General features: G+C 52.9%; 2 protein-coding genes across 2 annotated transcripts in view; both read left to right on the top strand.

The window, feature by feature from the left end:
* PADI1 (peptidyl arginine deiminase 1) overlaps nucleotides 1–18,796 on the top strand; it is a 37,194-nt gene extending 18,398 nt beyond the window's left edge. Inside the window, exons 5-16 of the mRNA XM_031464179.2 lie at nucleotides 377–494; nucleotides 582–707; nucleotides 2,726–2,898; nucleotides 3,029–3,132; nucleotides 4,081–4,204; nucleotides 4,610–4,717; nucleotides 6,087–6,238; nucleotides 10,984–11,128; nucleotides 11,936–12,029; nucleotides 13,205–13,284; nucleotides 14,023–14,148; nucleotides 16,798–18,796. Coding sequence (XP_031320039.2) covers nucleotides 377–494; nucleotides 582–707; nucleotides 2,726–2,898; nucleotides 3,029–3,132; nucleotides 4,081–4,204; nucleotides 4,610–4,717; nucleotides 6,087–6,238; nucleotides 10,984–11,128; nucleotides 11,936–12,029; nucleotides 13,205–13,284; nucleotides 14,023–14,148; nucleotides 16,798–17,031 — 1,584 coding nt within the window. The 3' untranslated portion in view covers nucleotides 17,032–18,796. The remainder of the gene's footprint in view (nucleotides 1–376; nucleotides 495–581; nucleotides 708–2,725; nucleotides 2,899–3,028; nucleotides 3,133–4,080; nucleotides 4,205–4,609; nucleotides 4,718–6,086; nucleotides 6,239–10,983; nucleotides 11,129–11,935; nucleotides 12,030–13,204; nucleotides 13,285–14,022; nucleotides 14,149–16,797) is intronic.
* Nucleotides 18,797–20,908: 2,112 nt separating this feature from the next.
* The window catches only part of PADI3 (peptidyl arginine deiminase 3), a 29,565-nt gene continuing 26,945 nt past the window's right edge, over nucleotides 20,909–23,528 (top strand). Inside the window, exon 1 of the mRNA XM_011000909.3 lies at nucleotides 20,909–21,000. Coding sequence (XP_010999211.3) covers nucleotides 20,909–21,000 — 92 coding nt within the window. The remainder of the gene's footprint in view (nucleotides 21,001–23,528) is intronic.

The following is a 23,528-nucleotide window of genomic DNA, read 5'->3' as shown; positions in this document are numbered from 1 at the left end:
ACCATGAGTGAATGTCAGAGACATCTGTGGGCCAAGCCCCAGGAGAGACGTGGGGTGGGGATTCTCTAGCCCCATCAAGGTCAGGGAGAGGCAGCCTCTGTCCCCCAGGTCGGGCCAACACTAAGCAGCTGGCAGAGGCCTTTCTGGGTTCGGCAGCATCACCCTCTTCTGGTGTGATGGCTGGGTGGGGCTGCTGGGTGGGGGTGTATAGGCTGTTCACTGGGTCTAGAGACCTGGAGCTTTAGTCCCCATATTTATGACCCCTCTTTAAATCTTTAAGCAAACCCAGAATACAAGCCTTGAAGTTAACAAAGCAGAACCCCTTCCCAGAGACCCCTGGGTTCCCCTGACCCCAAGGCCTCTTGTTTTGCCACAGAAATCCTGGCGCTGGGGCCCTGAGGGCTATGGGGCTGTCCTGCTGGTGAACTGTGACCGGGATAGTCTCAGGTCCAAGGGGCTGGACCTCACCAACACCCAGCTGACATCACTGGATGGTGAGTAACAGAAGGGATGTGCAGGGCTGTCCAAGGTGATGGTGTGGGGTGGCGGGAGGGTTGTCTCATGGGTACCACTCTCTCCAGACCTGCAGGACATGTCCCCCATGGTGCTGAGCTGCGATGGCCCTGACGAGCTCTTTGACAACCACAAGCTGATCTTGAACGTGCCACTTTCTGATTCCAAAAGAGTGGGGGTCTTCTGTGCTAGGGGTGAGTGGCCTGGAGGGTCCTCTTCCCTCCCTGCTCCATCCTCTGCTTCTCAAACTAGTTCCTTCTTCTCTGATCCACATCTCTCCCTTCTCCATCATCTTTTTGTAATTCTCCCAACAGCTTACAAACAGCCACTCCATCAGGACACGACTTATTGCCCAAGAAAGAGGGTCCCAAACTAGACCCATCTTACTGAGGGGGAAACTGAGGCTCAGACCCATGAATTCACTGTCCTAAGGTCACATAACCAATTGTGGGTGGAGCAGGCATCAAAGCCTGCTCTTCAATACCAAAGCCTCCCTCGTCTTTCTTTTTCTTTCTTTCTTTTTTGGAAGGGGGAGGTAATTAGGTTTATTTATTTATTAATTTATTTTAACAGAGGTAACTGGGGATTGAACCCAGGACATCGTGCGTGCTAAGCACACTGTCTACCACTGAGCTATACCCTCCCCCAACCTCCCTCTTCTTTCCACAGCCGCTGACCCTTCCCCCGACCCCATCCCCTCTCTGGGCTGTCAGCCTGGAATGGGTTCTCCATGTATGACCAGTACTGTCCGGGCTGGGTGAGGTGGGAGCAGCGACTAGAAAAGCTAAAAATCCAGCTGTTCTGCCAAAGAGGTTATTAATTGAAGTCTGTGGCTTAAAAAAACAAAACAAAGTGAAAACAATCCTTAACCCTGAGGTGCCCTTACTCATTTTTATAAATAGCAAGAAGTCTCTCCTGCCCCTTCCTTCTTCCTTTTCACCCTCTGTTCAAACTGACCCAGAACTTGTTCCAGCTAAATGAGACTGATAGGAACCAGAATGTTCCTTCTCTGCACTCGTGGTGGAAGTTTAGGCAGAAGTCCAGCCTGAAAACATTTACTTGTGATACCAGAACATAAGCAAAATCTCATTTAAGTGAACTGACAACCTTTCCTGCTGTGACTAAGAGCGTGCCAGGGTGACACTTCCCAGACAACCCTTGGAGGGGAGGAGAAAAGGGGACGGGCCAGAACTCCTGTGTGCCGGGCGCTTTTTTTTTTTTTTTTTTTTGGGTTCTTTTTTATTGACGTATAGTCAGTTTACAATGTTGTTTCAATTTCTGGTGTACAGCATAGTGTTTCAGTCTTACATATACATACATATATTCCTTTTCTTTTTCTTTTTCATTATAGGTTACTAGAAGATATTGAATATAGTTCCCTGTGCTATGCAGAAGAAACTAGTTGTTTATCTATGTTATATGTAGTAGTTAGTATCTGCAAATCTCGAACCAGGCGCTTTTTTTTTAATTGAGGTGAAATTCACATAACATAGAATTAATCATTTTAAAGTGAGCAATTCAGTGACATTTAGTACATTCTCAATGTTGTGCAACCACCACAAAATTTCTAGTTGCAAGACATTTTCATCACCCTCAAGTAAAAGCCTGTACTCACTGTCACTCCCCATGCCCCCACTCCCCAGCCCTAGGCAACCACCGACCTGCTCTCTGTCCCTAAGGATGTACCTACTCTTTCAACTTGTACAAATGGAATCATCCAGTGTGTGGCCTTTTGCGTTGGGCTTCCTTCACTTAGCATAATGGTCTCAAGACTCATCCATGCTGTAGCGTGTCTCAGTACTTCATTCCTTTTGTGGATGAATAACATTCCAGGATATGGATATGCAACATTTCATTTATCCATTCATCTGGTGATGGACATTTGGGTTGTCTTCCCCTTTTGTGCCAGCTGCTTTTATTTCCTTATCTGATTTAAAGCTTACATTGACCTCATGAGAAACATATAATGTTAGCCCATTTTACAGATGAGGAACTGAGGCTCAGAGAGGTTGAGTCATTGGGCTGAGGTCATGCGGCTTGCACATGGCAGAGCTGGAGAAGAGCCCAAGTAGTTGTAACACAAAGGTGACTCTGCCCCTGGATTTCTGGTCTCAGGTTCCCTGTCCTCCCATCTTCACAGCCCCCCCCCCCCCGTCCCAGCACTGCTCTCCACCCCCACCCCCACCCCGGTGCTGACTCTGGTTGCCCCTAGGTGGGAATTCGCTCTCCGACTACAAGCAGGTGCTGGGACCCCAGCATCTGTCCTACGAGGTGGAGCGGCAGCTGGGGGAGCGGAAGATCGGCTTCTATGTGGAGGGGTTCACCTTTCCCGATGCTGATTTCTTGGGGCTGGTCTCTCTCAGCGTCAGCCTGGTGGACACCAAGGTGCATAGGGCGTTGGGGGCTGGGATGGGGGTGAGGGGCTTCAGGGACCAGTTTGGAGCCTCCAGGGCTGGGAGGCTGGAGGCTGGGGGAGTCTTGAGGCCTGATGGGACTCCCTGCATTTTCCCCCCAGACCCTGCCCGAGGTGCCCCTCTTCACAGACACCGTGACCTTCCGTGTGGCCCCCTGGATCATGACCCCCAACACCCAGGCCCCCCTGGAGCTGTATGTGTGCAGGTGAGGCCTCGCCCCTCCTGCAGCTCCCCCACCATCTCTGGACTCGTAGAGATGGGAGCAGAATGCTGTACTGGGGTTGGCCCCTCCTTCACTCTGGACAGATTCACTGAGGACACCCACAGGCACAAGCTGGGCCTTCAGCCCCACCTGCTCTAAGCACTAAGGCCCTGGCCACAGTCACTGGCTCAAGCTCCAGCAATCCTGCCCCTACCCTGCCTGCAGCAGCCCTGCAGCATCTGGGATTGATTCTAGGCCGTGGGGCCAGGCCCTGTTCAGGCTGCTAGTGGCTGCGTGAGACCTAGTCTTGCTCTGATTTCAGTGTGCTCCTGGGCCTTAGAGAACTTGGGAACCCAGCCTCCAGGATCTGCTGTGAGCCCTGCCCCAAAGTGCAGTCCTGGTCCCTCTGCCGTCCCTCAGAATCCTTGTCAGGCCCCTTGATGGACAGGTGAGCCTTGATTGGCAAGGCTACTCCAGGCCCCTGCATCCGAGGCTGGACCAATGGAAAAGGCTAGAGGTGACTTGGAACATAAGTCAAAAGGCCAGGAAGGGTGTGGCCAAACAGGTTTGCTCTGCTTACCTGGATCCAGGTGCGTGCAGGTGTTCAGAAGGAAACACTTTCTTTCCGCTTGCTCACTAACCCCACCCTCACTCGTTTATCTAGGTCAATTGTGAGAAACTGGAGAAGACAGGGACTACCTGCCCCCACTACCTCCTTAACCAGCAGTAGATTTTCCCTCCCCTTGTGCCTACCACCTGATGTGATCTGGGAACATTATCCATCTCTGTCATGAGCCTCTCTAGTGCAGGGGCTGTGTTTGAACTCCTGTACCCAGAGGCCACAGGGGGCCTAGCACAGACTGGCCACCCCATCCATCCCTGCCTTCTGGCCCTAAGGCCAAGGCCACAGTCAAAGTCATTATTTCTCTCCCCTCTCCCTGTGCTCTGCAGTGTCGTAGACCTTCATGGCTCAAATGAGAAGTTTCTGAAGGACATGTCTGACCTGGCATTGAAAGCCAACTGCAAACTGATCATCTGCCCTCGGATCGAGAATCGAAACGACCGCTGGATCCAGGTGGGAGCGGGAGGGACCCTGGAAGAGAGGAAGGCAGCCCTGGAGGCCTGAGCCCCATCCTTTACTCTGGCTTTTGGGAAAGAGGGTGCGCACAGGCTCCAACCTGGCTTCCATCTCCCTAGAGAAGCCAGGCGGGCTGAGTGCCTGGACTCAGGGTTGGGGCGTGCAGTCTAGGGGAACCCTCTCCCGCTGCCTGCATCGCCCCTAGTCTCTCCTGCTGCCGTCCAGATACTCTGGTCCCTGGCAGAGTCCTCTCCTGGCTGAGGTCCTGAGAGGCCTCACTCCACCTCTGTTCCCTGCCCCTTGCACCCTCCAGGCCCCGCCCTGCCCTGGGCCTGGGGGATACCCCCATTCTTAATACTACACACCCAGGTGGTCACTGTGGTCTTTTCCTCCCTCTCCCAGGATGAGATGGAGTTTGGCTACATCGAGGCCCCTCACAAGTCCTTCCCAGTGGTCTTTGACTCCCCTCGAAACAGAGGCCTGAAGGATTTCCCTTATAAGAGGATCCTGGTATGTGGCCAAGGACAGAGTGGGGAAACCTTGGGTGGCTCCTTCTATAGGACCCTTCAGTCAGCCTGGTCCTAGTGTTTTAGGGGTTGCAAAAGGACACAGGCGGTGAGGCCTGGCAAATGGAGAGTTAGTGGGAGGTTTGGGATGATTATTTAAATTGAATGCAAATCACATGCAAATCACCCCTGTTCTGGGACGTGTAGGCCAGCAAAATTCTCCTAGGCGAATTCACTCCGAGTGAACAGAGGAGTCAGCTCTGTGGGGACCAAACTGCCTTTTAAGGGAAGTGCACCCTCAGTGAACCCTCATGGCTCTTGCTTTTGTGACCTGGGGCCTCTCTTCAGGTAATGAATATTTTCTGAACACCTACTGTGTGCCAGGCACGATGCTGCCCCCTATACACAGCAGGGCAACAAGAGCAGCTCTGGCAACTGTGTACTGAGTTCCAGGCCCTCCCTCCTAGTTTTACATGGTTGCTAATTTAATCCATGTGGACTCCTATGAATAAGGACTGTTATTATTCCCTCTTTACTGAGGCTCAGAGAGGTTAAGCAATTTATCCAAGGCCACACAGCCAGTTAGCGGTGGCACCAAGATGCAAAACTAGAGGGGCTGCCTCCACAGCCCCTGCACTTCACTGCTAGGCTAAACCACCTTTTGAAGTGGCCTGTGTCCCACTTACTGGCCCCCCATCCCCCACCATCAGGATGATGCCAGGGTCCAGGTAGGGGCTCTAATGGGAAAGTCTAGGAGCTCGTGGGCACACAGAGCAGGGGCATTCTCCCCAGCCTGGAGGGATCGGGGACGAGTCCCTGGGGAGGTGATTCTGCATCAACCAAGGACCTGACCCGAGCCCTGGGCTTAACTTGGACAGTGCATTTTCTACCAGTCTCTGCTCCTTTTTCATTATTTCCTTCCTTCTACTTTCTTTAGGTTTAATTTGCCGTTCTTTTCTTAGCTGGAAGTGGAAGCTAAGATTTTTCAACCCTTTGTCCTTCTTATATGTGTGTTTAGAGTCAGGGCATTTCCCTAGAAGTGCAGCTTCACTGGCCTTGCACACGTTTAATGTGCTGTGTTGACCTTACCTTTTAGCTCAAAATATTATCTAACCTTCCCTTTGGCTTCTTCTTTGACCCATGGGTTCTTTAGAAGTGTGACGTTGCCTGATTTCCAAACATTTGGGGATTTTCTAGTTACGGTTCTGTTATTGGCTTAGACTTTAATAGCACAATGCTCAGAGCACAGGGAGGATTTTCAGGGAGTGGGAGCCCCCCACCCCATCACCCCTCGCCCCCCTGCCCCAAGAGCTGTCTCTTCCTGTCCTCACTGACCCCTCCTTCTGGGGATGGTCTCATTGGTCCTCCCCTAGGGTCCTGACTTCGGATATGTAACCCGGGAAATCCCATTCGTTGGTGCCTCCGGTCTTGACTCCTTCGGCAACCTGGATGTCAGCCCACCGGTCACTGTGGATGGCAAGGAGTATCCCCTGGGCCGTATTCTCATCGGCAGCAGCTTTCCCAAGTGAGAAACCAGGGTGGAAGGGTGGCGGAGGTCACTGGAGGGCATGGGGGGGGGGGGGACGAGGGAGGAGGGAGTGACTAGAGCATCCACCTCCAGCTCCCGCACCACAAACACAATTCTCCATCTGAGAAGTGGTCTTAACTTCCTGCATGGAATCCTAGAATCAAAGACTCAGTGTCCTAGCATCTTAGATTTGAAAAATCACAGAATTTTAGGAAAAAACCCACAAACTAGTGGCCCACGGTCTTCGACCCTGCCTAGTATTTTATGAGCGTAATTAGTCACCAACATTAAATCAATTTATATCAGAAGGCCTCACACAAAAGGCCAGATTTCTGGCTTCTTTTGAAAAAATCAGAAGGGCTGGGAGGTGATGTGTAATCCAGTGTGGAGGCAGGAGACAGATCCCAGGAGGAGATCAAAACAGCTGCTGTCCTGGCAACAGCATGAAAGGGCACAGAGGTCACCGCACGGCTGCAGGTGAGCGAGTGGCTGGCCAGGATACCAGGGTGACAGAGGTGACTCGATGGTTCCCACCCTGGATAGCTGTCATCGGGCAGGAAACACAGCATTTAGGGTTTAAGGTATCTGTTAAATCCCCCTGAGTAGGTCCCACCCCGCCTGTGGGCAACTGAAGAATGGGGTGTGTAGCACAGGGATCCTGGTGGCATCCCCTGCTTCCTGCCCCAAAGATTAAGCCCATCACAGGCCCCAGAGGCCACCTTCCTGTTTGTGTGGGGTTAGTGTGGAGCCCAGATGTGCCCCAGCTTGCCTCCGCATGCCCTGACTACCTACTCGTGGGCCGGGAGCAGCCAGGAAGTCCTGGGAAGGTCATCCAGCCTCACGTGGTGACCCTGGTGGCCTCAGGGCTCTGGTTCAGGTGAGGTGAGTCTTCCTGGCACCAACCCCGGGTGCAAAGCCAGGTGCCCAGGCTGGGTGCCCTGGGCTGAGGTTGGCCAGGGCAAGAGGAGTGTGTCTGCTCACCTTGCTGGTGATTCATGCCCAAGACTACTCTGGGGCTAGATCCTGCCCACAGCCCTGGGGATAGAAGGGACTTGGGACCTCTGGGCAGTCATTCTGTGCTTCAGGGAGAGGGACTCAGGAGCAAGGAGCACAGGCTTTGAAATCAAATGGATTTGGGTTCAAGTCCTGGCTCTGCCACTTATTGGCCACGTGACTTGGGGGTGTATCACCTAACTAGTGCCTACCACAGTGCCTGGCACATAGTACGTGCTTGATTAATTCATTTAAAATATTTATTGAATGCCTACGAAGTGCCAGGCACTGTTGAAGGTAGTAAGGCTATATCAGGTGACAAAGATACATTATTAATTGAACAAATTATTTTATATTTTGTGCCTCAGTTTCCTCATCAGTAAAATGGGCCTACAAAAAAAAATCTCCATCTTAGCTATATAATTGCCATTACTGGGGATAAAGGATTCATGTTAACTACCTTCCAAATGCTTAAGAATTGTTTAGCTGGATCTCTAGCCGTGGATCTGCCTTGAAGCAGGTTGGAACTCAATGGATAAAAGTTATTGATCACCTATGTGCCACGAACTATGTGCCATAGTGCTTTACCCAGGTTACCGCATTTAATTCTTATAACAGCCCTATAAAATTGGGACAACTGTTATCTCCATTTTACAGATGAAGAAGTTGAGGCTTAGGTAAGTGAAGTGAATACCCTCATTCATGCATTCATTTATCAATTCAATAAATATTTATTGAGACTTCTGATATACCAGGGCTGGGGCCCCATGCTGAGGATGAAAAAATGTTCTGGGAACTCCCAAGCTCAGAGCAAGGACCCCAGAAGGGAAGGTGTGGGGTCTCTAGTATAGCTGGGCCCCACTCCATTGGCCATTGTGTTGAAAACTAGGAATAAAGCTTTTGGTGATCAGATGGGGTCCCGAGGCTCAGAGAGGGACAGCTACTGCCTAGGACCACACAGCAAGTTAGTACAATGGTCAGAATCCAGGTCTTCTCCTTGGGCCTCCAGTTAAAACTTAACACCCAAGCTGCAGAACTATGTTCCTATCTTGGCTTTGACCTCAGCAGTGAACAAAACAGACAACCTACATACATTCTAGCAGAGAGAAACCAACAATAAGCAAACATAGTAAATAAGTAAATTGTCTAGTATGTTAGATAAAAGTAGCTTTGGTGAGAGGTTGAGATTTCCCTGAAGGAAATGAGACAGTTAAAGATGTGGCTATCTGGGAGGAGAATGTGCAGGGAGTGGGAAAAGCTAGTGCAAAGGCCCTGAGGCAGGGCTGTGTTGGAGACATTAGAGGAACACCAACGAGGCCAGTGGGGCTGGAGCAGAGGGAACAAGGGGGCGTGGAAGGGGATGAGGTTAGAGAGCTTGGTAGGGCAGAGTTCAGATCATGACCTGGACCCATTATTTGTAGGACTATCATAGGGTTATTATGGGGATTAAACAAGATACTCAGTGTGAGGAGCCTTAGGCAGGCACATAGTAGGTGCTCAGTAAATGCCCCCTCTATTCTCTGCTATCTTGGGTTCTTCATGCTCTGCTCTCACATTTAAAAGACTCTTTGAACAATTCTGCCCCCTGGTGGCAGCTTTGATGTGACTCAGAGACCAGGTCTGAGGCTTCCCAGGGCTGGAGTCATCTGGTCCATCCCTCTGCCTCCAGGCAGAGAGCTGCAGAGTCTCAGGGAGGGACTCTGCCCTGCCTCCAATCTTATATGTTTCTGATTCCTGCCACTTTTTGCTCATGAACAATTTCTGAAACCTCACTCTTCTCTGCTATCTCTCTGTTTTTTAAAGAGGTCTTTTAGAATTGCCAACACTATATTAAAATACCAGAAATACAAGAAAAATACTTTCTGTGTTCCCATCCCTCAAATCAGGTTAATGTCATGGTCACTGCTTGCTGGGTGTTTCTTCTAGTTTTGTCGACAACGTATTCAAGTTATATGGACCATGGACTCTTACACAGCTGTTCAAAAGCCTTAATATCATTCTCAAATATTTTTGAGTGTCTATTCAATAAAAGGTGCTGGGCTACAGCTGTGAACCTAGACAAAAGTCCCAGGCCTCCTGGAGCATCCATTCTAGTGGGATGCCAGACAATAGACAAGACGTCAAGGATGCCAAATAGTACCAAATGCTGTAAAGAAAAATAAAGCTGGGAAGGGAGCTGAGGAGTTGTTGTTGCTATTTCCAAAGTCCTCACAGAGAAAGAAGGTGACATCTGAGTAAAACCTGAAGAAAGTGAGGGACGTGGGGAGTGGGCAACAATTCCTGGAAGAGAGAACAGCAAGTGCAAAGGCCCTGAGGCAGATATATGTACCTGATATATGCAAGGGACAGCAGGAGCCCAGCATGACTAGAACTGAGTGGATTGAAGGGGATTGTGGCAGGAGGGGGTTGGGATTGCCTAGGGCTGTGCTGGTTGTTGTGAAGACTTTGCATTTATGGTGAGGGAGATGCGAGTGATGCGAGGGTTTTGTCCAGAGGTGGGACATGGCTGACATACTAAGAAGCCTCCCTCTTATTAGACTGCAGGGCAGCAAGGGTGAAAGCAAAGAGAGCAGGAAAAAGGACAAACCACCAGGATTATTTAAGGGATGGAGTTGCCGTGGCCAGATGGTGGCAGAAAAGGAGGAAGGGGAAGGGCTGAGTTAAATTCTGTTTAAGATAGAACCACCAGGTTGGATGTGGGCTAGGGAGCTCATCCATGATGTCTCCCTAAGCTGGACAAGCAAAGGCAAAAAAATGTGATCCCTTTTTTGTAAAACATATTGAGAAAAAAAATCTCTATACAGATTGTGTGTGTGTGTATGTGTGTGTTTACACATGGTTACATGTGCCAGGGAAAAGTGAAAAGGGCCCAGAGTGTAATACATTGTTCTGACTTGGGACAAGTCACCTCTTTGAACTTTCTAGGCTTCAGTGTCCTCATCTGTGAAATGGGGACACGGCCATTGCCTAAGGCAGCATCCTTGCATGGACATTCAACTTTTGGTAATGTCTCCTCCCACCGCTCTGGGATGCCAGCTCCTGCCCCCTGTTCCCTATCCTAGGCCACCTCAGCTCCTCCCTCTGCTAATAAAGGGTGGTTTGAAAATGTCCCAACCTCATTTCAAGGACTTCTGGGGATTAGACAGTCAGTGCTGAACATAAAACCACTGGAGCAGCAGTTCTCTTGTGTGTGAATCAGCTGAGGATGAGTATCAAAATGCAGATCCTACATCCTCAGATGGGCCACATCCTCAAAGACTCTGAGATGGGGAGGATGTCAGGGCCCAGGAATCCTCAGTCTAAACAAACACACCTCCCCCTCCCCTGAAGCAGAATCTGACCCCAGATGGTCCAGATCCCACACTTTGGGAAACACTGGACTAAGTCTGGTGAGGGGTGGCTGGGTGCCTTGGGTAAAGAATCAACCTGTCTGAGTCCCAGGATGTGAGATGAGTGTCTTCGGTTCCGTTTGGCAGATGGTGGTCTCTCATTTGACTCTCTTTTGTGGGAAGGGGCAGCAGGACTTCCCTGGTCCTGGGGAGGATGCTTTGGGGTGAGGGAGGGTCACTGTCTGGGACGATGGTCAGGATGGACAGTGAGTCCCTGGGAGCACCTGGGGGCTGGGGCCAGAAAGTGGGGACAAAAGAAGACCCATTCAGAGAGTCGTCATGAGTCTCGGGCAGGGAAGCGCTGCAGGGAACCAGGACACAGGCGGCACCGACGGCCCTGCTCTTTCCCTCCCCGGCCAGGTCAGGTGGGCGGCGAATGGCCAAGGTGGTGCGTGACTTCCTGAAGGCCCAGCAGGTGCAGGCGCCCGTGGAACTCTACTCGGACTGGCTCTCCGTGGGCCACGTGGACGAGTTCCTGAGCTTTGTGCCCACCTCCGATCAAAAGGTACATCCCCTCTCCTCCCGCCCGAGCCACCTCTGACCGGATAGGCTGGGATAGGGCAAAGCCACCTGAAACCAGCTCACCTTCTCTGTCCATAGAGAGCTTGGAGTCAGGGTAGCCTGCGGGCCAGGTGGTGTTAATGGGGGGGGGAGGGGCTTCCTGGTGGAGGCCAGAGCTCAGGTCACGAGGGCACTCATCTGCTCACTACTCGTACTCTTACTGGGTGTTCGCTCTGATTCAAACCTCTCAGCCAAGACCCATAAATGACACCGATAATAATTGGTAACATTTACTGAGCACTTATGAGATGTACATGTTTTAATCCATTAAATCCTCTAACAGCCCCATGAGGTGGGTACTGTTATCATGGCCCCTACTTTGTAGATGAGGAAACTGAGGCTCAGAAGGGCAATCAACCAATAGGGTAAGATTCAGACCCAGATGGTGGGCTCTAGAGCAGCATGTTAACCCCTCAGCTCCACCACCTTGCTGAGGTGTCTAGGGAGGGCACAGCCCACAGGGAGCAGGCAGCCTGGGAGAGGAGGCCTCCCAGTGCCCAGTGGTTGAGTTCCCTGGTGGACAAAGTGAGGAAGGGCCTCCAGGCAAGGAGAAGGTCATGGACAAAGGCCTGGGGGTGTGAACCAGCTTGGAGGATTGGGGGATCTGCAGACAGTTCTCTGTGGCTGGTGGGTGGGATTGAGCAGGGGTGCCATGGGCGGTTGAGCCTCTGAACTCAGGCCTCTCCTGAGTTTGGGGGCTTCTGCATGTCGGGGGATCCCATACACTGAGCTCTCCCTCCCTCTTTGCCAGGGCTTCCGGCTGCTCCTGGCCAGCCCCAGCGCTTGCCTTAAACTGTTCCAAGAGAAGAAGGAGGAGGGCTACGGGGAGGCGGCCCAGTTTGACGGTGAGTGCCAACGAACCCATCACCCCTCTGGACCCTGCGCTCCCGTTGCTAGCCCTGGGCACCACTGGTGCCCTTCATGGTCGTGCTCTGTTTATAGGCTCTTTGTCTTTGAGCTCTCAGCTCAGAGCCCAACATCACTGATTCTCCCAACACCTTCATATGGGACCAAAGGATGAGGGCTCTCCCTTTCTTGAGCCAGGGGTGGAAGCCAAGGGACCCGTGGATTGTCCCCGGCACATGCAGGGTGTGACCCCCTCCCTAGGAGTCAGTGCATCCTGGCCACACCCCAGGAGAGGAAAGAAACAGGAAGCCGAGAGCGCTCCATGTGCCTGTCTGTGCAGGCGCTTTCATGCTCTTGACCAATCAGATCGCCAACCCCCTTCTCCTTACCCCTTTTCACTGAGGAGGAAACTGAGACTCAGGGAGAAGTGGCCTGCCCAGGGCTAAGCAGCAGGAAGCAGCAGGGACTCAAGCCAGGAGGATGGTCAGGACCCCTCTGTAGACACTCCTCTGGGACTTGAAAGACCCTCCAAGGGCCGGGCTAGCCCCCTTGAGCATCACCCCCACTTCCCCACCATGGGGGGTTCAGTGTTCTTACCTGAGGAGTGGCGCACTGGACGGGATATGGCGTACCCTTTGGCTAAGATAGACCTGGATTCAGATCCAGGTTTTGCCACTTGCTGCCTGTTTCCTCTTCTCTGAATAGGGGGTGATAATTAACCCAACCTAGTATTGTTTTAAAGATCAATAATAAATATAATGGCGGGGGAGGGTATAGCTCAGTGGTAGAGCATGTGCTTAGCATGCACAAGGTCCTGGGTTCAATCCCCAGTACTTCCATTTGGAAAAAAATGTATATATGTAATTATTCCCCCCTCCAAGATATTAAAAAATAAAAAATAACTATAATCGAAGGCCCAGAGCAGGGTAGCCGTACTGTTATTAGGCCCTGAGCATAGGAGTCCCTTCCCAAGGAGTCCATAATCCATCACCAGGTTTTACTTGCTGCACGAGCTTGGTCCCATCTGGGTTTCCAGTCTCTGGCTTTCTCCATCCAAGCTTCAGACCCTGGTGCTGAGGTGGGAGGAAAGTCCTGGCCCAGATCCTGCAGCCCAGGCTGGAGGTAGCTCTGGGCAGGACTCCCTGAGCTGGCTACTGTCTTCTTTGTCTTGCAGGGTTAAAGCACCAGGTGAAGAGAAGCATTAACGAGATGCTGGCAGACAGACGCCTCAGGAGTAACAACCTCCATGCACAGGTGAGGGGGGTGGAGGGTGAAACAGCCCCAGGAACCACTGGGGTGGGGGTGAGGGGTTCAGCCCTGGACCTCTGACTGTCCTGGGTGCTGCTGAGACCTGTGGGTAGGGTAGGGCCTCTGCCCTTGGGACCCCACAGTCTGGTGGAAGAGACACAGCCACGCCAGTCTGATGGGGGAGAGCTTGCTGTGCTCTGGGGAAATGATAGGTTTCCATGGGAGCAGATGCGTTCTCCCCTGAGAAGTCTGGTGAGATCAGAGATGTGGCTGGGAAATAGGGCTCTGTAGGGGCGAGGGAGACCCTGTGAGGAGGTGAGGAGACAGGTTGGAAGGAGGTCTCAGGAAGAGGCGAAGCTAATGCCTGCCACGTGAGTGGTGCAGGCCTGGCACGGGGTCCTGCTTAGTAAATGGGAGGATGCCCTGGGCTTCTCCTCAACTGGGCAGGGGCTTTTAAGCCCAGCTGTGGCTGGAACAGCTTCGGGAGGCAGCAAGCACTTTTGGGACCAGAGACTGCCTGGGTCCAAAGTCCAGCCCCACTACCTCCTAGCTCTGTGCACTCGGGCAGGTCACTTGAGCTTCCATTTCCCTGTCTGGGGCAGCAATGGCACAAAGCCGTTGTGAGGATCACAGGAGCTCAAGGACACAGAGGGCCCCGCGCGGGGGCCAGCACACAGCAGGTGCTCAGCAAGCGCTGGCTCCTTCCTGGCTCCCTCGTGCCTGTGCCTCTCCTCCCACCCCCAGAAATGCATCGACTGGAACCGGGAGGTGCTGAAGCGGGAGCTGGGCCTGACCGAGCGGGACATCGTGGACATCCCCCAGCTCTTCTCCCTGACGGGCTCCTACGCAAAAGCCTTCTTCCCTGACATGGTGAGAACAAGGAGGCAGGATGGAGCATTTCTGTCCCTGGGGCCTGACAGGGTCCTGATGGGCAGTTAGCAGAGGTTCCAGAGGTCCCTGTCCCTGTCCACAGACACTGGCACAGAGGCTGGGGCAGGCCCTGTGAACCTCTCCAGTGCTTGCTTTTTGGGCAGATATAGAATATCTCCATCAGTAGTTCTCAACCATGGTGATTTTGCCCCCCAGGGCATTTTGATGGCCCCTGAGCAGGATGCTACTGGCATTTAGTGGGTGGAGGCCAAGGATGCGGCTAGACATCCTACAGTGCACAGGGCAACCCTCACAGCTAAGGGTTTTTTTTTCCCCCAAAGAGAAAAAGGAAGCGTGGTTTGGTTCCAAATATTTCAGGCTTCTGTTTCTGGGCCTCAGCTGCCTGCTCTGCTCCCCTTCCTGGCACCCTGTCGGCTGCTCCCCAGTAGGGCTCCTGAATCAGGCAGCTGGGGTGGGTGGTACCTGCCTCCCTGGCTGTCATTAACTCAGGCAGCTGACAAGCAGATGAGCAGATGTGATCTCACCAGTGTGGCCCCTGGGAGGGGCGTGAGCGATGCTATCAGCACAGTGCTGCCCGGAGTGCCCATTAACCCCTTGGGAAAAGATGGGGGGGTATTGACAACTGTGAGGGGTGGTTCCCCGGGATGAGAGACCCTCCTTCTTCAGCCTGGGGCCTTTAACTCGAATCCCTGTCATTGGACAAGCCAAGGGTTGGGAGTGAATCCAGGGAATCCAGGGGTCTTGACTGGAGGCAGGTGTGTGGGTGGGGCTTCCCTGCCAGGATTGTATTCACTCCTGACTCCTCGCTGTGGGGTCCCGGCAGAGACCTGGAAGGCAGGGCTTCACAGCCTCGGTACTACTGCTATTTGGGGCTGAAGAATCCTTTGTTCTGGGCGGTGCCCTATGCATCACAGGATGGTTGCAAAATGCCCTGGGGGACAAAATCACCCTGGTTGAGAAACATTACTCTAAGTCAGGGCTGTTAGAACTTTCCCAGATGATGGAAATGTTCTACATCTGTGCGCTGTGACATGGAATCCACCACATGAGGCTACTAAGCACTTCAAATGTGGCGACTGTGACTGAGGAATGGAATTTTTACCTTTATTTTAAGTCCAACAGCTGCAAGTGCCTGATGGCTACAGTGTTGAAGAGCAAAGCTGTAAGGAGGCACCTGGCTCTGGTGCTGGCTGAGGGTTGGGGAGGGCTCAGGACTTTGGTCAGCCCTCCTTGGGCTGTGGCCTTGCCCACACCTGCTGGGAGCCCCCTTCCCAACATACACCCCCTCTGTGGGAATCTGCCAGCTCCAGCTCAGGCCCTGTGAGAGGATCCCAGTGTGTCCTCACTGTCCTTAGGGAACACTCAGTTCACCCCTCATTTGTCAGACGGGGAAAGGGACCCTCAGAGGAGAGTGAGAGCCTGAGGTCACCCAGCAAGCAAGTGGGCCAGCCTCCAACCTCCTGAGTCCTCATCCAGGAGGAAGCAAACCGGGCTGCCTGTGGTTCTGAATCTGGCTCTTGGCCCTACTCCCACCCCAGCATGTTCTGGTCCATTAGTGGGCAACTAGGCAGCTGAGGACCAAGGCCATGGGACTGACCCCAGGGGGACCCTCCAGCTCCATGTTGGTCCCAGTAGTGGATGGCCCTGCATGGCAGACTTGAGGGTGAGGGGTCAGGGCATGGAGATCAGGAGGGAAGCTCACCCCACACTGAGATGACCTAGTACCAAACAAAGCAAGTCCAGAGTCCAGAGTGTCCCCTTTGAGCACCAAGGACAGCTCCTCTGGCCATCCATCTGGGCCAGAGGTTACCTCTAAGAAACCTCTACACCCTGCACTGGGCAGACTTCCCTTCCCCTGTGTTAGGGCCCTCAGCCAGGGAAGCAGAGGTGCCACCAGAGATAAACACAGTTGTTCCCAAGGGCTCCCAGCCCCTTACCCCAACTCCTCAGCACTCCAGGCAGCCACAGTGCAACACTCTGGCAGACTATAAAGAGCACGGGCTGTGGCATGAGTCAGACCTGAGTCAAATTTCAATCTCCCCGTTCTCTGACTGTGTAGCCTCGATTACGTTACTTAAGCTGTCTAAGCCATGGCCTTGGAGGGAGGCTGTGGGGTTTAGTGATGCTATATTTGGCACATAGATGATGCCCAATAAACAGTAACAATTATCAGGGCTTCCAGGAACAGTTGAGCAAGATGTGTACTGCACAAATGCACCACGCCTACGACATTCACACTGTGGACCTTGTACAGGAGTACATTTGCTGTACAAGTTTCTGGCAGATGACAGTAAAGTCTTGGTCCAACAAAGCTGTTATAATCTAATTTTCTGATAGATGGAAGAAAGTGTCGGAAGAAGGGGTGACTTCTATTTATATGAAGTTACCAGGTATGTTACTGGCAGCCCTGCCTGTTATTAATCCTGTCTTCCAACTAGGAATCTATGTCTTTTCTGCTTCCAGAAATTCTAGTTCTTGAGTGAGTGCCAGCCCTGGTGGCCCAAAGATGCTGGCAAGGATGGGACTGGCCCTGGGGATGGGTCTGCCAGAACCAGAACCCAGAAGAGGCCCCTTGTGTTGAGCATCCCCAGTGAACCAAGTCTCTTTCTTGCCTTCTCTCTTCTTCAGGTGAACATGGTGGTCTTAGGCAAGTACCTGGGCATCCCTAAGCCCTTCGGGCCCATCATCAATGGCCGCTGCTGCCTGGAGGAGAAGGTGCGGTCCCTTTTGGAGCCTCTGGGCCTCCACTGTATCTTCATCGATGACTACTTGTCCTACCATGAGCTGCTTGGAGAGATCCACTGCGGCACCAATGTGCGCCGGAAGCCCTTTCCCTTCAAGTGGTGGCACATGGTGCTCTGAGCCTACTCCCCATCTGCCATCCTCTCTGCCTACCTGCCAGGGAACCCCGCCAGGGTGAGGAAACTTTGCCTGGCCTCCATCCTTTTGGGGGAGCCTTGGGTGCTTCCCCCAAGTGCCTGCAGATGTGCTGGTCACGGTGGGTACCAGGACACACGGATGCTGCCTGTCCTCGCCTCGGGAGTGGCCTACCCAGCTCGAGAAGGACCGTCTTTGTTCTTCCCTCTCCTCTTCCCCATCCACAACTCCCAGAAGTTCTGGAAAAGATCCAAAGCCTTAGCATGTTCAAGGAAGGCTGTGCGCGGCCTTGACAGGTGCCCCACTTTGAATAGCCGCTCCCCTGTTCTGACATTCCCTTTGTGGTTGCACCAGGAATGGAACCACAGGGCCTGGGGTTGGATGTGAGGGCCCTGGGTCTAGGCCACCGGTGGCTCTTATAAGACCAGGAAGAAGGATCTGAGGCACCCTCTTGCCTTTATCAACTGTCTTCTCCTGCCTGGGACCCCCAGGCGGTGACCCCCTAGCATCATATTTACATAGACAAATAAGGACAGAAAACCTCAGCATCTGGAGGCCTGTTTTAAAAAGAAAAAGCAACAACCCCCTTTAATACCCAACTCCAGCCTCAGAAGAGTGCTTGTGACCTGTTTGGAAAGCCTTTAATTAGGAATGCTGGCTGCTTCCGGCTCAAAAATGCTGAGAGGCCAAAGTGAGGCCTGAGGCAGGTGCACAGAGGAAGGCGGGGCAGGAGTGGAGGAGGCCAGGAGGCCAGGATGGCAGAAGAGGCTGAGACAGGAGGATAAGCCAGGGCCTGGCTTCTGCGCCCTAGGGCTCCCAGGCTTTGGATTTAGGACTGATTGTGAAGGGGTCTGTCCATTCCATATGCAGAAAGGGGTGGGGCCCAGATGTTAGAAGAGGGTGGGGGGAGCCATTTAGGTTATCTCTGAGGGTGGAGTTTAATTTCCTTTAATAGTCTTTAATTATTCCCCTTCGTTCGGCAGGCAGTGGGAGGGGAGGCTCGCCCAGTCTCTCTCAGCAGCCCAGAGACCCTGCCTGTATTTGGGGTTTCACCTGTGAGTAAAAGCCTGAGGCAGGCCTGTGTCCCCTCCCATGGAAGGGAAGGCTGAGCTGCCACTGGGAGTTAATAGCCTGGCCCCAGGTGAGGTCACCGAGATGTGTACAGGCAGGCTGCCCCAGACAAGCATGGGCAGGAGGGAACCAGCCTGCCCTCCTCGGGGGCTCACAGCCCCCAGGCCCCCTGCCTTCTGGGTTTTCTCACTGGCCCGAGGTGAGACATAGGCTGAGCCAGCTGCCCTTAAACTCTTTTAACCCTGAGCGATCAGAGGCTACCATGGAGACCCAACGTATGAAAAAGGAACTGCTCTGGTTTAAGGCAGTGCGGGCCTTGTACCTGGATCCTCCCCTTCCAGAAGGCCCTGTGGAACCCCATTTGCAAGTCCCTGGTCTAACCTGTGCACTTTCTGCTCATAATCACGATGCAGCCTAGACTGAGCCAAGAGAAGGAAGCTCTTCAGAGGCCAGAGGGGTGCAGCCAGGGTTGGGATTCCCCAGGGACCCGGCTGCGGGGGTCAGGGGAGAGGAGTGGGCATTGCAGAGATGGGGAGGGTGGGGAGCAAGCCTTCTAGAGTGGCACTGAGCGCAGAAAGCTCTGGAATTGCTGCTGGGCTGTTGAGGGGCGAGCCCTGATGTTCCCTCAGAGAATGTTCCGGGTGACCGGTCACCTCCTTTCTGATTAATTAAAATGTCAACATGCATTTCTTCAAGTGGCTGCCTCCTTAGCTTCTGTTCGTTGGGCTGTGGGGAGGAGGGGAGGAAAGGGCAGGGTGGGGGCTGCCTTCTCTTCCACCCACCACGCTCCCAGCTGCTTGGCTCACGTTCCACCTGCCATGGGCAGCTCCTACTCGGCCGAGAGAGCCCCCAGGGCCTGTGCCGGGCAGGCAGGCTGACGCGGCAGGGTGGCTGGCATTGGCCCATTGCCATGAGGCTGCCTGCCCTGCTGAGATGGCTATCAGGGGAGGGTGGGGCCTACCTCTTCCTCTCACTCCCTTCCCTGGACTATCTTGTCCATCTCTCAGAGGACAGGCCGGCTGGGCCCTACTGGCAGAGAGGGAGATTTCCCAGCAGGACTGGTACCCAGGGCCACAGGCCACTGTAACACCTTTTCATTTCTGCCTCTGTAGCTACTAAGTTACCCAGCCTTGGTGGTCTGAAAACATCACCCCCCTCATCCTACATACTTGGTGCGGCCTCAGATCGCTCCCTTTGACACTCACTCACCCATTCACTCACTTTATTTTAGCTTTTGTTGTGGACTAATTGGCAAAGAGTTGCTGCCCATCAGTCATTGACACTTTAGTCTGAATGAACCTCAGATCTCTTTCTAAAAGCTGGCATGTATTAACTGGGGAGAGGTGAAGGCATAAGTCTACTTCCAAAGAAAATTACAGAATTCTGAGGGGGCGGCTGGTTTAATTCCCAGAGGGAAGCCCCCACTTTCTGCATCTGTTTCCCAACTGTGCCTGCCTGGGGTTTCCTCCTGAGCTCTGACTCTGACCCAGAGCTGAGTCAGCCACTGAGCCATTTTACAGCCAAGAAAGTGAAGCTGTCACTGGACCCAGTAGCTCAGCAGCTGTCCTTAAAATCATCCTTACTTAGAGTCTTGCTGTGATCCTCGAACTGGTGCAAACACACCAGCCGGGGACTCTGGGGAGCAGGTCCTCGTGCCCACCCTGCCTCAGGCTTTCAGCATCACCCGGGAGGAGGGAGGAAACCTCTATTCAGCACCTTTTGAACCTTGCTGGGCAGGGTGTACCCCGCTATTATCTCTGCCAGGGCTAGTGATTAGCCACATTTCCTACAGATGAGGAAACCAAGGCTTCGAGAGAGGGAACAAAACTCCCCAAGGCCACACACCAATGCCTGGTGGAGCCTGGATCCGAACCCGAGACTCCTCTCCCCAGAGCCCTCGCTTCTGCTGTTTCAAGCTGCTGAATGCCCCTTCTGACCTCAATTTCCCCACCTGACCAGTGAGCCTTCCTTCCGAACATTCCAAGCCCCTCCTGGCCAGAGAGGGTTTTCACCTTCATCACTTACTTTTTTCCAGAGGCTTTGAACCTCTAATAATAACAACAAAAACAATGACCCTCATAATAAAATTATGCTGAGCTCCATGCTAGAGCTCTACCCACACTGTCCTATTAAGTCTTACAACAACCACTTTTCAGATGCCAAAGTTGAGGCAAAGAGCAACGAAGGGACTTGCCCTGATCACCCGGTCAGGATGTGGTTGAAGCAGGGCTGAAATCCAGCCCTGCCTCTAAAATCCATGCTCTTAAAAAAAGGGCTGGTGTTACTCAAAGAGCATCAAAATGCTTTAGGGGTGCTTGTAAAAAAAAAAACCCAGCTGCCAGGCAGCATATTAAATTGGAGATTGGGCCTGGGAATCTGCATTTTCATCCATTCCCCCAGCTAGGTAGAGAAGCTCCCCATCTCTGAAAATGCAGGAAAAGTGCGTAAAGAGGATGAGTGCTGAAAGTGAGGAAGGTCCCCAGATCAATACCCCACATCTCTGCACCCCTCCAAGGCCCTGGTGCCCTGGCCATGTAGGTACCTGTAGGGAACCTACTTGCTCCCCAGTAAAGTGAGAAATTAACTCCCTCTGCGCCTGAGGCAGGAGTAACAGGTTCATATGCAAATACTGGGTTCCTTCCAGCCAATCCTGAGCTCTTGGCTCTGGAAAGGGGCCGGGCTTCCAGGACTAGAGCCAATGAGCTAGCATCTTGGGCTGGAGGGGCAGGGCCAGGGGCTTTTAAACCACAGGCCAAGGGGTTTTGTGGCCCAAGCTCAGCCCAAGGCCAACATGTCTCTACAGAGGATCGTGCGTGTGTCCCTGGAGCATCCCACCAGCGCTGTGTGTGTGGCTGGCGTGGAGACCCTCGTGGACATTTATGGGTAAGAGCCAGAAGCCTGGGGGTTTGCAGGCCCCTGGTGCTGACCCCCTTGGGCTCTCCCTACGAGCCATGTGGGGCTTCCTGGCTTGGCTGCCCTCTCCTGAGCGTTGGCCTTGGAACAGCAGCCAGTCACGGAAGCTTGGGTCCTGGCCTTTCTCAGCCAGACTTCTTAAAGACCCCAGCTGGGGACTTGAAGTGTGGGAGACTGAACGAGGGTAGAGACGGTTGCAGTGGCAGAGCTCTGATTCAGGGCTTTTGGAGGCTGCTGGTGCTGTGGGATCTTGGGTACTTTCCTTTTTCAGAGGATCCTGCAGGCTGGGTCGGGGGTCTCCCTGGGCACACAAGAACAGAAAGAAGTGTACCCTCCACCCCCAGCCTATGAGCTCTGAAGACAGAGCATCACTCATTTTTTAAATAACTCACTTATACTTAACATAGCTCTTACTATGTGCCAAGCACTGTTCTAAGAGCTTGACAAGCCTCTTGAATTTAATCCTTGAATTTTAACTCTCGAATCTGACTTTCACAGTAACCCTGGGAGCTAACTTTATTATTAGCTTCCTTTTGTTTGCCAGATGAGGAAACTGAGGCCCAGGGAGGGCAAGCCATTTGCTCAATCACACAGTTACTAAGTGGCAAACCCAGAATTTAAACCCGTTCATGGTCAAGTGTCCTGTGCTTTCAGCTGGCTGCCACTTGAGGAGGAACACCCATGCACTATGCCCCTGCTGTGCGCCATGGCCACAGCCGTGTCCTTAAAGCCAGTGCCTGGAGGTCAGGCCCCACCTTATCACCCTCTCCAAAAAAGAAAAGGAGAGTTTGGGCAGAGTTGCAGGAGCTGGGCTCTGGGAATCACCAGGGAACTAGCTACGTTACCTTTTGAGGAGTCTCCAGGGGTCCCAGCTCCAAGGCTGAGTGGGGGACACAGGTAATCAGGGGACTAGGAGGGGAGAAGGCAGAACCGTGTCACTGTTCCCATCTCGCAGGTCTCCCACCCTCTCCTGAGACCGGGTTTCTCAGCCTCAGCAATCTTGGCACGGTCATTCCTTGGTGAGGGGACCGTCCTGTGCGCTGTGACATGTTGAGCAGCGTCTCTGGCTTCTGCTCACTAGCTGCTGGTAGCACACCCACTACTCGTGGCAGCCAAAAACATCTCCAGACATTGCCAAATGTGCCCTGGAGGGAAACGTCACCCCCAGCTGAGAACCTGTATTCCGGACTAAGACTTCAAAAATTAGAGTGAACTTAGTCAGAAGTAGAGATGGGGTTGGTTCCGGGGCATTAGACAAAAGTAGGTGAGAAGTGGGTCATGGGAGGGAACCAAGTCTGGAGCAGGCCCAGCCAAGCTAAGTAGCGGGAGCTAAAGCCTGGTTGAGGGTGGGTGGGCAGTGAGTGGGAAAGGGATTCATTTGCTCCTGCAGCTGGGGGCAGCCACAGAGGGGGGATGGAAGAGGGGGTACTCATACCAGCTGGCGCCACTGCCTCCTCCAACACTGCATGCCCATGGGGGTGACTCACTTGCCCTGGCTGCCAAGTGCCCATCGGGCAGATGTGTCTCTAGCTTGACCTGCCCCAGGAAGCCCCGGCCTGGCTCCTCCCCTGCAGAGGATGGAGGACAGATTTGGGTCACGAGAGGTGAAGGCAGTAGTGTCTTCGGATGATGTGGTTAGATGGGCCACCTTGGGGTTCGCAGAGGAGCCTGTAAGTGGGACAGTCACAGAGTGGGGGATGGGGACTCTGGCACCCTTAAACAAGGGACTCTGGGGTCTCCGATGACCAGAACACCTTGGAGATGCAGGAGAGCTCCTAGTATGTTCACACACATGTTCATCAAGTGTTTCTTTGCAGTCTAGCATGTTCCAGACACGGGGACTCAATAGTGAACAAGCAGGCATGGTCTCTGCCCTCTGAGAACCCTGTCCTGCAGTTCTAGCAGGGGCTGGACCACCTCGCAGGGGTTCTGCAGTAATGATTCCTGTCTTGCAAGGGCAGCAGGACCAGATTAACTCCAAAATCCCTTCCAGCTTAGAGATGCTGTGATTTAGCCATCCTGGGCACTCAGACTGTGGGCCAACGAGAGAAAGGGCAGTGGGAGGGGTGGCTCAGCCCTGGCTCTCTGACCTAGCAGCTGTGTGACCTTGAGAAAGCCACTCAACCTCTCGAGTCTCTCTTTCTTCATGTGTAAAATGAAGATAATAATAGTAATAGCAGCAATGATATTTAAAGCCAGCTCCATACCAGTCACTTCCCTAACATGTGAACTAATGCTTACAACTATTCTGTGAAGTGGGTACCATCTTTACCTTCATTTTTGAGATGAGAAAGCTGAGGCACAGAGAGGTTAAGTAACTTGCCCCATGTCACACAGCCAGTGAGGAGTGGCAGAGCCAGGAAGCAGCCTAAACACTTTGGCCTTCATTTCAAAGGGCAATTGGGACAATTGTATGAGATTGTGCATGTGGAATACATAGGCGATGCTTGGTGTGTGAATTATTATCATCATCATCATTTTAAGGCTCTTTTCTGGCC

Source organism: Camelus dromedarius, chromosome 14, assembly GCF_036321535.1.
Source record: "Camelus dromedarius isolate mCamDro1 chromosome 14, mCamDro1.pat, whole genome shotgun sequence".
In the NCBI taxonomy this organism is placed as follows: domain Eukaryota; kingdom Metazoa; phylum Chordata; class Mammalia; order Artiodactyla; family Camelidae; genus Camelus; species Camelus dromedarius.
Note: the sequence above shows the minus strand (reverse complement) of the source record. Positions and strands in the feature narration are given on the sequence as shown.